This window comes from Bactrocera neohumeralis, chromosome 3 (genome assembly GCF_024586455.1).
Source record: "Bactrocera neohumeralis isolate Rockhampton chromosome 3, APGP_CSIRO_Bneo_wtdbg2-racon-allhic-juicebox.fasta_v2, whole genome shotgun sequence".
In the NCBI taxonomy this organism is placed as follows: domain Eukaryota; kingdom Metazoa; phylum Arthropoda; class Insecta; order Diptera; family Tephritidae; genus Bactrocera; species Bactrocera neohumeralis.
The window spans coordinates 73,873,492-73,887,628 of NC_065920.1; the positions used below are offsets into that span (position 1 = coordinate 73,873,492).

The 14,137-nt window shown below is 41.0% G+C and overlaps 1 protein-coding gene across 1 annotated transcript in view; it reads right to left on the reverse strand.

Moving 5' to 3' along the window:
• The window catches only part of LOC126753754 (laminin subunit alpha-1), a 67,439-nt gene that overhangs the window by 8,453 nt on the left and 44,849 nt on the right, over nucleotides 1–14,137 (reverse strand). The window contains 7 exon segments of the mRNA XM_050465424.1: nucleotides 32–492; nucleotides 557–753; nucleotides 904–1,933; nucleotides 1,997–2,393; nucleotides 2,458–2,713; nucleotides 2,901–3,573; nucleotides 3,576–4,259. Of these exon segments, the coding sequence (XP_050321381.1) occupies nucleotides 32–492; nucleotides 557–753; nucleotides 904–1,933; nucleotides 1,997–2,393; nucleotides 2,458–2,713; nucleotides 2,901–3,573; nucleotides 3,576–4,259 (3,698 nt within the window).

Consider the following 14,137-nt stretch of genomic DNA (forward strand, 5'->3'; position numbering starts at 1 on the left):
GTTTGGTCAACGTATTAGCAATACAACTTACGCCCTCGGCTGCATGTCGTGCTTTAGCGATTTTGTCGCGCAATTCCTGCACTTGACTGGACATCGTATTATTCCATTCATCGAATTTCGCTTTCTCCTTCTGCGCTTGTTCTTCCACATACGAGAGCGATATGTTCGCCAGACGTATATTGGTCTTAGTGAGCGATATATTCTCCTCGGCGCGTCCTAGCTTGATTTCCCAATCTGGTTCTAAGATGGCGAACTTCTCGCGTAACTTCAGGATTTCCTCGTGCAACCGTCTCGCCTTTTGCAGTTCGTGCCGCATTTCATTGCTAATATTCTTCGCCATGTCTATGCTCTCCAAAGCCAACCGACGCGCTGAGTTGTTAGCCGCCGCATGTAAATGTGCTGAGACGTTGTTGGTGCGCGTGCCCGCGTCGTAGATCGTAGTTTTGATGCTGTCCACTTTGTCTTCGTGTATTTGGAGTTTTTGCTTGAGCGCTGCGAGGTGTTAGCGTCATTTAGAGTATTGTGAAGCTCAATTATTTTTCACTTTTATACTCACCATTGGTGCGTTCCATCTCGGCAAGCGCTTCTTTTTGTAGTGCTCTAGATTTGTTTAGTGATATCTCAGCACGTTCAATCACAGAGCTACCATCGTCGGGATAGAGTCTTCTCTGTGCTTCCCAAACACGTGCTTTGGCTTCGATTGATGCTCGTCTTGCAGCGTCAATGGCATCGGATATGTTCTTATGCGCGGAACTGTTTTTGGTATGAAGAAGGGAGACGAGATTTTTATTAAATATGAAAAAATTAATTTTCAAAACGTTTATGAACTTGTCTAACACAAATTCAGTTCAGAATATTTGAAGTGAAGTGGCGTTTACTTGTATCCATGCTCAATTAGCTTACCTTGCTAATAACGCGATTTTCGCGCCATTTCTCGTGGGTTGAAACTGTCTGGCGTACTCATTCGAACGCTCCATCAATCTATCGGCATGCTTTTGTGCTTTCGGCAGCCAATGCTTGCGCACCTCACGCTGTAAGCCCTCACTATCATCCATGGAGATATTCAATTGTTCATATAGTCTATCAATCGTATCGGTCACACCTGTCAGTTGCTCTTGTTGTGCCCAATTCTGCTCGATCAATAGATTTGTGCGCGGTATTAAGCTCTGATTCAAATAATCCATGACATCAGTGCCCAGCTCATTGATTTTACTGTAATCTTCCGCAACATGATTGCGCAAATTCACCACATGCTCTAATGTGTCTTCGATCTCGCTTTGCATTTCCACCGTTCGATCGACGTGCAGACGCATATCGGATATGCGAACATTACTTTGATTAAGATCACGCCAGAACATTTCGACACGCGCTTCCTGATCGAATGCCGCATCCGATGCGTTACCAAAGTGATAGTAGAAATGCCAAGCGCATTGCGTGGAGTTACGTATGTTCTTCACGGTTTCCTCGTGTTGTCGTATGGAGGCCAAATAGAAGCGCGCTTGTTCTAACGCCATCGGTAGACTCATGTGCTGCTCACTCTTACCGTAATTGTTGAGCGTGAAAATATATTGTAAAATATCGGGACGGAGCGCGCCTATATCCACATAGAGCGTGGTCACATCATTCCTTAGTTGGCTTACAGCCTCTTTGCGCTTGGTTGCAGTGGCCAGCGCTTTGCGTGACTGAAATTTATTATTCTCGGCGTGTGAGTCGATCTTCAGCAATTCGTTGACATCATAGTTTCCCAACAGTTTGCGCGCATTCGTGTAGTCTTCGTAGTGAATTTGTAGCGTGTTGTAGTCGCGTTCGTAGTCGTCTACTTTCAGATAAGGTGCTGGTATGCCCGTCATATCCATATTGTGCAGACCACGGCGTAGCTTATTGCTGATCAGCTCGATGTAGTCCAGCAGCAACAGTGTGCAATTGTCACAAACTGAAATTGGAAACACAATGGTAAAAGCAACCCATGTGAACTCTTTCTTGATAAATTACTCACTTCGACAGCCGCGATCTTCAAGATGGCTGCGTTCCGCAATGCAACGGTCGCATTTGAGACCAGTCACACCTGGCCGACACTGACACTGTCCAGTTTGACTGTCGCAGTCGTCGTTTGTTGATCCATCCAGATTGCAGTTACACGGCTGACAGGTGCTATTCGGATAAGCCAGTGGATTGCCGAAATAGCCAGTGCGACACTGATCACACAGTTTGCCGGTGTAACCGGGTTTACAAACGCAACTAACCTCACCCTGCCAGACATTACAGCCTTTAGCGAAATTACGGCTTGTTTCCGGGCAGGGACACGACTGACAGCCGTATGGCGAATTTGGATCGCCATAATAGCCATCTGCACATTGTTCACAGTGGCCACCGCCTGTGTTATCGCGACAATTCTATGAAGTTAAGACACAATAAATGAGTTTTCAGTCCTCAAATAAAGCTCAGTACTGCGCTTACCAAGCAAATACCCGTCTCGCGTTGGCATTCATTGCTCCGTCCGTTACAATGACAGGGCACAACGCGTCCGATGAGATCCTCTATGAAGACGGTCTCGATTTCAGTGACATTGCGATAACGGTAAAAACCTTTGCCAGGATCTTGACACGATAGCCCATCATAACGCTTCGGGCACTTGCAGTGCTCAACACCTTTGGCTATCATATTCGTGGAACCGTAAACATAAATGGCTGAGTCCATGTGAACGTTGCTCAGTCTGAAATTTAATAAGTGAGGTAAGAAATTACGCGCGTAGATGGTACTAGGTTCTATAATAGTAGGTACTAGGAAAGTGTTTCAGTTGAGCGCCAAAGTTTCGGTTAAAAAGCTCCTTTGTTTGAGTTGGTTCACAAAAATATAGATCAAGTTTATCCTAAAGAAATGTTTTTTACTGTCATACTCACACTACTTCAGTGAAGTCCGCGAATGCCGAGGCTCGCACAAAGATATGCTTCACATTCTGCAGCGCTGCCATCAATGTAGCACGATCCACCGTCTGACTGTTGTGATGAAACTTCCACTCGGACTCGTGAAGAGGCACTTTGTAGGTCACATTGAGCGCATACTCGTAGTTCTCATATTCGTAATAGTCGAGCACCAACTTCTTGTGCGAATGTATCTGCACTAGCGGGAAACGTGAGAGCACATTGCGTTCCAGTGGCCGATTAGCGCCTTCGATCAGAAGCGTAAAGAACAAGTGACCACCATAGCTGCTAGTGCGATCACCATAGAATTGCGGTGGCAGTTGGAAGTAGAGTGGATGAAAGAAATTCGTGTATGCGCCGATTGACACATTGCCCGTGGAGCGTGGTATCAAATTCAGATCGTTGAGCAGGTGTATTTCGGCATCTTCGCGATAGCTCTTCGCGCCCGCCATCTGCACAACAACAATATACTCATACTCCGTATTCGTAACGTATTGCGGTCGTATGTATTGCACGCTCAGGTTGCGTGCCTCCGCCATGCGTATATGTCCCCACGACCATTCACTCTGCACACACTCACTCGAACGACCAAAGCAGAAGCAACGCGTACAACCTTCCGGGTTGAGTGCCGACAAACCAAAGTTGATTTCATGCACGTGTCACATTTGAGTCCAACCACCAGCGCTTTGCACGGACACTGGCCGTTCGCATCGCAAGTGATCGAGCCATCGGCGTGCACAAACGAACCATCCACATTGCAATTGCAACGCCTGCACTCCGGATAACCAAAGTAACCAATTGCACACGTGTCACACTGCCGGCCCGCATAACCCTCACGACACTGGCACTGGCCGTTCAACGACTCACACAGCTGGCCGATTGAACCGATACGATCGCAGGCACAATTGCGACAACCGAGACGCGGCTGCCAACCCCAAGTACCGGCCACACATTGTGCACAACCCAATCCGCGACTGTTCGGCGGACAGATGCAGCGACCATTCAACGGATCACAAACTTGTCCTTCGCCCGCGCACTGCGTACAACGTTGACAACCATCGCTGGAGAAGCCGTAAAAACCGTCCGTACACTCATTGCAATGTTGACCGCCTACACCGATCTTACAATCGCATTGGCCCGTCCACGGGTTGCATTCGTGGCTGCGCGAACCGGCCGGATCGCAGCGACAGTCATGACAGCCGACGCCTTGCGTGAGGTTCCAATGACCTGATTTGCATTTGTCGCAGCGCCGGCCGGTAACGTTGGCCAGACAGGCACATTGACCGGTACGCTTGTCACATGAGACGGCGATGGCGCCGATCGGGCTGCACTGACACTCTGCAAAGATACAAACAGAAAAGAAAAAGTATAGTTGTATATGAAAGATTTGGCGTGCTTACGATAAGTGAGTATTAATGAATGGTCCGGCTATGGCCTGGAGATGAATGAACTGCATGAAAGTAAGCGAAATAGTAGGTAGCACACAAAGAGGGGGCGGCAGCTTTAAGACATTGGAAGATTTATGGCGGTTAAAATGCGGAAATGAGTTTGATGCATCAAAGCGCAGATATTTACAATTTACATTTTTTAGTAGGAGAGATCGATGACGCACTGGGTTGGACTTTTAGGACCAGTTTTGAAAAAAGTCCGCTTAAAATATAATAAGAAAAGATGACGGTGTAGCTTTGAGGAAGCATCACGTTGTTTGCAATCACGTTTTAAATTTGTTTCTACGCTGATAAAAATCAATTCATTCCTAAAAACCCACCAAACAAGTGGGCACGGCAAAGTTCATTACAAGCCAAAAAAGACAAAAAAAAAGGGTACTAACAAAGCCCGCAACTAGTGCCGCTGGCAAGATCGTTATTTCGTTTACAATCAACAGCCGTTACAAGTTCTCAAGTAACGAGGTTGCAAATATACACAATGAGCACAATGTCAATAAGAGAAGGGAAAGAAGCTCCAGCTGAAGAGGCGGCATGTGGTGCACTGCTCCAAAAACTGGTCGGTTTATTTGCATACTTTACTTTTGTAAAAGTGTATACCTCATTACAAAGTGGAGACAACGCTTAGCCTTCAATAAGAATAGCGACAAATTGAAAGCCAGACTTACAAGCAGGACAGACAGACGACCGACTCGATTGCGGCGTCAGCGGACACAACGGCGGCGATGAGCCGCTGTGACATACAGACAACTCTACGCAGGCAGGTAGCAGTCAGGTAGACATGCCTTTGCATATATGTGTGCATGTATGTCTGAAGTCTTCTTGGTAATGATATAAAAAATTAAATGTCAATTTCTGCCAGACGCCAAAAGCAATAAAACAAGTGGTACGTCAATTTTTTTAGAGTTGACAAAATGTTTTGCGCTTTGAACATGCGTTGTGACGTGGCCTAAGGCTTTACATGAGCTAAATGACACAAAAAGAGAAAAAAATAAAAAATATATTTGCAATTTGGGTTTCAGCGAAGATACTGTCAAAATTACTGGAGGCCATAGACAGTCGATTAAGTTAGGGGCCAATTACGGAATTTAGACACGCATGCCAGTCTCTGCGGAAATTAAGTATTTGCGATAATCAGTTTTCATTTCAGTTCATTGAAAAGTAGCCTGTAATTCTCTACACGCTTATAGAAATATGTCTTGAAAGCCAATAACTTTTAGAAACTTCTCATCCACTTTATGAATGGAGTTTACTAAATCCTACTCGAGCAAGAATTCAAAAGGAAAAGAAAATAAAAATTTCTGCAGCGATGGAGTTCAGTTTTGGTTAAATGGGTACGTTAATGAACAAAATTGTCGTATTTGAAGTGATGAAATCTAGAAGCCATTGTTGAGACGCCGTTACATCCTCAAATACTGTAAATATATGGCGTAATTACGGGTTCACATTTCTTCAAAAATGTTTCCAAACGCAATGAGACTTTTTCATGCCTGAATTGGAAGGATGTTGACGTGTACGACCTTTGTTCCAACAATAAGCCGCTACATGACATACATCCAACGAAACAATTAATTTATTTAAGGAAACTTTTAGTGAGCACGTTATCTCACGGCGTGGGCTTATGATGAGGCCTTCTAGACCGTGCGATTTAACACTCTTTATAAAATACACTGTCGAGGCTTTCGTGTTTTTGGTAGTTATCCTCTTTAACTTTTCTTTAGCATGGCAGAATAATTTTTTTTGAGGACTGCTATTCGCTATAACATTTCTAGAATAGTTAAATAGGATAATATTCATGAGACCACGAAAAATCCTACTTGTACTGCTAGGGACTTTTCTTCGTTGTGATGGCCCGAACTCCTAAGTACGGATCAAAAAGACCGTCGTTAATTATAGTAAGGCGCCTAAGGCCAACCACAAATTTACAGAGCTGGCTAATATCTACTCCAGCCGGTTTTTTTTTGGTAACCTTGGATGCTTCAACCTTAGTCTGGCGACAGCTGAACAGTGGATGTTTCCAGCTCATTTTCTTAACTGCAAATTTGACAAGTTGCATCCACCAAAATCCTTAGCCTTACTGGGTGAGTGACAATGGGACAGTGTTTAGTTAGGACTGCTATCATTGCGGTCATGTGAACTGTGGAATGATCTTAAAGTTCCATTTTTCTTTTGCGTTCCTCTCTGGTCCAGAAGGTCCAGCATTCGAGTGCACAAAGAGAACACCTGCTTGTCCGCTCCTAATGGGATGTGGGTGAGGGTGCTTTTTCTAGTGAGCTCATCGGCTTTACAGATTACAACGATTCCGCTACGACCAGGCCAACTGCGAAGTTTTAAGGCGTTAGATTCGCTATGACCAGGCCAGCTGTGAAGTTTTCAGACGTTACATAACGTTATTCGTGGCTTTCTTCATTCTACTATAGATATTTTTTTGTAGTACAAATTTCATATTTGGACGTGCTTCAAAACTTATTGTTATGGATACAAATTTCAAACGAAGAATTTGTCTCACGAGTGGTACAAAGCCTTCAAAGACGATTGAGAGATCATTGAAGAAATGCCTCGTTCTGTACGACTTCCGACCTCTTCAACTGATGGAAATATAAAAAAGTGAAGGATATGGATATGGTCCTCGAAAATCGTCAGGCAAGAGTTGGAGAGATAGCAAGAGAGATTATCTCTCGCGAGTCCGTTCGAATGATTTTGGTTGATTTTTGGGTATGAAACGCGTTCTTGCTCGACTCCTACAAAAAAGTCTCTTTGGTCCAAAACCCCAATGAATACCATCGATCAACCACCGTATTCACCATATTTGGCTGTGTATGATTTTTTTTGGAGCTCCGTGGAACCCGTTTTCAGTCTGATTGAAGAGATAAAGGAAGGAGCTGAGGCCATCCCAAAATGTACTTATGAAAAGTACTACGAAGACTGGAAAAATTGTGGGCATAAGTGTATTACATCTCGTGTGGATTACTTTGAAGGCGACGAAATATATGTTGATGAATAATTCAGTATTTTGCGTTTTGCTTGCAATTTCCGGGTACTTTTGTGTCACAATCCATATAACACCGACGATTTTCGTCTTGAAAACCCCCTAAGAGTATCATTTATAAAAATCAAGAATATTTTGAAAATTTCAAAAGTTTTAAAAGGTGGTATTCATGACACAAAAAATTATAATAGATAGTTTTAAGGGAACTCGTGGTCTACTGAGTGATATTGAGACTAGTTTCTTATTTTTTTTACAAACTTCTATACTATTTCACAGTACATGCATATTACTTACGTAATTACAAATGAATGAACATCGGAAATTGAATTGTTGAGCAACGCTAAGCAGGTCAGTTAAGGCGACTCTTTGCTGCGCATGTTCGACGGCTTTAAAACGAGATGGGCAAGTAAACAAACCATTTGAGCGCAAAAAAAGGCAACAAAAATTAATGTATTTTTAATTCATATATCCCAAATGTATGTACCGTATTTCAGTGTATACACATATATGTGTATGTATGTATATAAAATAGCATACAAATTTCAGCGAGCAGCATACAAAAATTGTAATGGTTTTCAGCTTAAATAATGTGGGTCGCAAGTTGGCGTTGGTTGGCCTACGCCCACATTCACACACTGGCGACGAGGCGCATACCCTAGTATATGTATGTACTATGTGTGCATGTACATATGGAAATGACACCAACACACGCGCTAACTCAGGTGAGACTGGCTCTTTTTCCGGACGCCCCTGCAGCCAGCCGCCAAGGCAACTGACAATTGCAAATTGTGAATGGTTTGTTGGTTGGGCGGCTTGCGAGTGCACCGAGTGTATGTGTGTGTGTGTCTGATTGAGGATGTGTTTATATGTTTGCGAGTATGCAGATTTGAGTATGTGTGTAGGAGATTTTGAAGATTTCATTCATGAAAATCACGTGTTTGGGCGGCAGCAAGCCGTAATGGCCAAAAGGAGTTTGACTCTTGAGTATCGCAAGCGTATACTATCTATATGTAGTTGTTGCAGCCATTAATGGTTTGTTACTTTTAGCTTGTAGGTAGGAAGCAGGCACAAGAGTGGCGTTCGCATGTGTGTTGTCAGTTTTATGTTGCAAGCAAATTTTCATGTGGGCTTCATTGAGTGATTCTACGTTGAATGACTGACTGTTGGCTGCAGTGGATATATACCTATGTAGACACATAACAACTTGTAAGACACGCATGCGCATTGCCGGTAATCACTTTAATTTACATTTTTATATTCTTTGCTATATTTACACAGTTTGTCTTTGCGTCCACACATGTCCTCGCTGTGCCGCCGTATGGCCTTAGGCATTTCCATAGTTTCGTTTGTTGTCACTCAATCGGTCATTGCTTATATAGTTATATGTGTATATGTTCACAAATGTTATATATGTAAGTCTATTCAGCTGCATTCACTTAAGTGGCTCCCCATTATTATCGCTGTAATATATTTATTATTGTTGTTTTAATATTTTTATGAATGAGCTGCTCGGCTATAACCGCGTAAGCGCTGTCTACGTCAATAAAGAAGAAGAAGGGTGAATGAGTTGCTAGTGGCGGCTCAGCGCAGACAGTGAATGAAAGATTCGAGTACGTGTTGACTACCATGGCGGTGATATTTATTAGACTGGATAATTAAGACGGATGTTCAACGATAAGTAAGTGGTTCAGCGCATTAAATGCAGGATGAGTACATTGATTGTATAGCAAAGCATTAGAAAGTTGTGTAAGAAAGAACTTTCGAGTGGAAAAGTTGTCGTCAGCTTTAACATACAATTTTGATATACATATATAGTCTTCCCAAAAATTTTCGAAAAATTTTACACAAAGTTACCTAACACCTGATCAAATTTGGCCCGGACTGGTCCATGTAAACTGCGCCCGCAAAAAAAAAAAAATATCAAAACCCTTTGGATAGACACAAGACATTTCGGTTAATGTTTCGGGTATGAAGTGTATCACCGTACCAAAATACCTGAATCTGTTGCTAAAACGACGTCGAGTAGAGATCGCCAAAGACGCTCTAAGTAAAAGTTGTATGGAGGAAGCCGTGATGGAATCATCTTGTCACTTTTTCCACTGCCCGGATTTTTGATGACTGAGATTGAAATATTTGGTAGACACACTTTTGGCGAACCTAACGCAGTGGCTGGGATTGAGATCAATCAACTTAATAAATTTGTTATAAGCTGAGAGCACTCCTCTCCACCGTTTCATTCAGTTTCTAACGCAAATGTAGGTAATAACTCACCATTAAGTCTGTTCTGGCTTAAATAAGATCTGATCAAATTTGACCCGGACTGGAAAAAATACGTTATCACGCATTTTAATACAAGCCTTTATTATCGACATCAAAATAGGCTTCTGAGCCAATCCGATTAATTAAATTTTCATACACCATACTCAACCTCAGCTGGGATAGTCTTCACGAGTCTTATTCGACGAATTTTGGGTTTTTCGACCGTTCTATGAAGAGTTTTTGATAACACATAATATTTGATCATGTGAATTCCATTGATTTTCGATGATCCTGTGACCTTATCTAACCTAGAGGTCGGGAAAGCGATGCTGACAACACTTGATGGGACTTGACAACGTAGATGGGGAAACATTTATTAAACTCATTAAAAACCGAAAGCGAAAAAATAAAAATTCGTGAAACTCGAAACCGAAAAATCAAAATTCGTCGAAGGCAGTGAAGACTATTCCATCTGAGGCTTGTAACAAGTGTATGGGAAATTTGATTAATCGGATTGGCTCAGAAGCCTATTTTGATGTCGATAATAAAGGTTTGTATGAAAATAATATTTTAGAGTCGAAAATAAAGATTTGTATTAAAATACGTGAAAATGCAGTTTCTAGTCCGGGTCAAATTTGATCTGATTGTATTCAAGTCAAAATCTCAGAAATCAGACTTAATGGTGAGTTATTAGTTACTTTTGCAAGAATCTGGATAAAACTGTGAAGAAAAGTGAGCTGTACAATAATATTTACACGACTGGGAGGAATATTAGATCGTGCTTGAACCGAAACTAAGGAACGTGGAGAGAGTGACCAATATTTTTTGAGGTCTAACATAGTAACACTTTTCTTTATAACTTTTCAATCTTCTAATATTTTCGAGATCTGCTATAGTAACATTTTCCCTTAGATTTTTTAACTTGCAATTTTTAACTTCTAATTTTTTTTATTATTCTGTTAAGCTATTTCGGCACCTTTTATGAAGAACATCACACTTTTTTTGGACGGTGAAAAAACCTACTTCAATTTAGCAAAATATTCTATGGGAATATATTTCTTATTTAATTTGTTTAACTGACTCTTGTTTAGTTTATTTGATGAGAGCTGTGCCAACATAAGTAAGATGCCTTAGCCTCTATGCCTTCCGTAGCAGGATTTACTATGTCCCTGTTCCTGAAATGACCAGCTTTTATAAACTTTTTGTCCCTGTTCTTGAAATGAACAGCTTTTGTAAACTTTTTGCGATTATCTCACGGCGGACTTTACACGGTCTGGTATCATAATAGGCAGGGTTTTAAAAAACGTAGTTGAGAAGGTGGTGGTCTGGCGATACCCCTAGACCTTTAGAAGGGCCATTGAGAAACCACTGGGCCTAAAATTCATTAAAAATTCTTACTCTATTATGTCCCCTCCGAACCACGCTGTGCTTCTGATGGAGTTCATCCGTACAAAAGGTTTTAACTGTGTAACCTGCAAGACATCGTCAGAAAACCCTTGACCTGTAGTTGCGATTCTTTCTTTATGGTTGGTTGGTCTTTCACAATGGTTGGTTGGTTGAAAAGGGAAGCGTTTGAAAACCGGACCGCAGGTGGTCACACTTAGGTCATATTAGGCGCATCTTCTACAAAGTCCTTGATATGGTGTTCCTAGTCTATTGGCATATCTGCCAATAAAATGGTGAGTGCCCAGTTAGTAGTGTTAGGAGGCGTCAGTGTCTCTTTAAACTATTGTGCTGAGTTTCAGATTTGTTGTTTGTTGAATCGACTTTTCTTGCTTTTTCCTCGAGGTATTTTGTTTTGGTTTTTATTTTGCTAAAACAACAAATTTGTTCTTCGCTGGATCGACTTTTCTTGCTTTTTCCTCGAAGTATTTTGTTTGGGGTTTTTCGTCATTTCATTAACTTATTGTGTTAAGCAATAATGAATATTCAAATTAATTTAATATATGCAAATAAAATGCGCAATAACCGCTCTAGAGCGCCGTAATTGCTCTCGGTAGCAGCGGAACTACGCTACGCCTGCGCACAAAGTCGAGTTCAGTCAACTTGCTTCGATATTCATTGATTCGCTTCATTTTTTTCGCGTTTGTCATATTTTCCATAATATTTTGCCTATTGCTGAGTTGAGTAATTTCGATATGCAATTTGTTGCCGCCAAGTTGTTTGTTGCTGCAAAGTTGTTTGTTTTTTCGCTATTCATCGGCGCTATGTCTTCAAATCGCTGACTTTTTAATTTTCCACACATATGTTGTCATTTATAATGTGATTTTTTAATTCACACACATACACACATATATGAGGTATGTACATATGTATGCATAAATTTGTAATGTTTCCTTGTTGCACATTCACGCACACACACACTCACACATCAGGTTCATGCGTTCGTTCGTTTGTAATTGGCTTTATTTTAAGGAAGCGTGGGTTTGTTTATTGACATTTTTTTGTTGCTGTTTTTTTTTTTGCTAACAACAGTTTTGGTTATTTTGGCAGCGCTTAGTTGACTTGCCCGGCCGGAGTTGCCATTAGTTTTGGCTTGTTTTTGAAATGAGCACGTTTCGCTTAGCAAATTAAAAAAGTATTGAGCTCTAATATAAATACATATATACACCTATTATATATGCATATATACGAGTACATACATATATCAACTGTTAGTTAAAATTGCGAATTAAATAGTGTGGGCGTAGCAGCACCGGAGGCGGCTACCGACACGCTGGCTGCTGCCTTGCCTTCCCAAAATAAATGTTGGTCCACAGATGACTGGACATTTTCATTTTCAAAACCACATTAGCGAGTCATTTCGAAATACAGTTATGTGCAGTTCCACATTTGTGTACATATGAGTAACCAATTACTTTGGGTAATGAGTAATTGATAGCGCTGCTACCTTGATTGCTTAATTTATCAAGAGCTTTAGATTTATTTGCTTAAATTACTTTTGTTGAGACTAAAATAAACTCAGAGCATAATTTGTTAATGAAACCATAGACTTTTTACTCGTCTTTGATTTTTGGATTACACTACTAAACGATGATCGACCTATTGAACTCTATCAAAAGATTTGGTCTTCGGAAATAATGCCTAAGACTAACACTAGACGTTTACGACATTACCGAAACCTTAACACCAGCTTTAGAACACCTCTAAGAAACACAGATGTCTGAAAAATATGTTCCGTTGCTTGAAAGGGACATTTTGTGGTATTGGTGGTCCAAAGAAAATTCGGGGTCGATCGGTTGTGCGTCTTTAATTAGGTAAGAGTTTTACAGTGAAGATTCACTATATTTTTGATAGGCTCAAATATTCACTAATGATTCTGGGTTGTTAAAGAAGTGACACAAACATAAAAGGTCTACCAACAAGAGAGGCGAGATGTTAAAATGAAATAGAATACTCAAATTTGGTCAACATGTTTTTTTGTTATCCACTATATTTCATGCCATTTATGATTTGAACAAAATGTCGGGCAAATGATCACCCTTCGTTTGCATATCTCCATTCGTTTTCGGTAAGCCGGTGCAGCATATTCATGCGTTGAATGTTGTTTGCGAGCTCCTCGAGAGTAGCTGGTTGACGCGAAGACAAGATATAAAGCTCACTATTGGTGGTTTCGAAAGAAATAAGGCCCGATGAGGCCGCCATACCATAAGCCGTACTAAACGGTCGATTTTTTGAGATGCAATTGTGTTTCCTGAACGTGAATCTGACACACCCCAATAGTGATAATTTTGAACCATTTAAGAAAGGCTGGCTACAAAAAGAAACTCGATGTTTGGGTACCACATGAAATGTCTGTGAAAAATTTAATGAACCGATACTTTGCTGAAACGAAATGAAATCGAACAATTTATAAAGTGAATGGTAACAGAAGACGAAAAGTGAATCAAATACGACAATAATGTGCGAAAAAGATCATGGTCCAAGCGTGGTGAAGCTCAACAAATGGTCGCAAAGCCAGGATTGACGCCTCGAAAGGTTATGCTGAGTGTTTGGTGGGATTGGAAAGGAAACATCCACTATGAGCTGCTCCAGCCTGGTTGAACTATTGATTCTACATTTTACTGTCAACAAGTGATGAGATTGAAGCAAGGAATCGAAAAAAACGGCCAGAACTGATCAACAGAAAGGGCTTCGTCTTCCATAAGGACAATGCTGGACCACATACATCTTTTTTGATGCAAAGGATCGGATTTCTCCGAACGCGTGTAGGGGGTTGAAAGGCTATAACTAAATTTTTCTCGTCAAAACAAATAAGGGGGTAACATTTTTGTTAGTTATATAGAAAAGGGAATAGTTCTATAATGATTTGAGAGATATTACAATTTAAGTATTTAAATTTTTTTCAGTTTAATGGAACACAAAATTCCCATGTTTAATCAAAAGTGAAGAGCAATTAGCTATAGTGGGCCAAAAACGTGGCACAAAACTAATTAGAAAATATTTTTATTGCTATAACAGAATAGCCAGCATCAGCAATTTAATAAAAAGCAAAAATTTACACACTAATTACTTCAACTGTA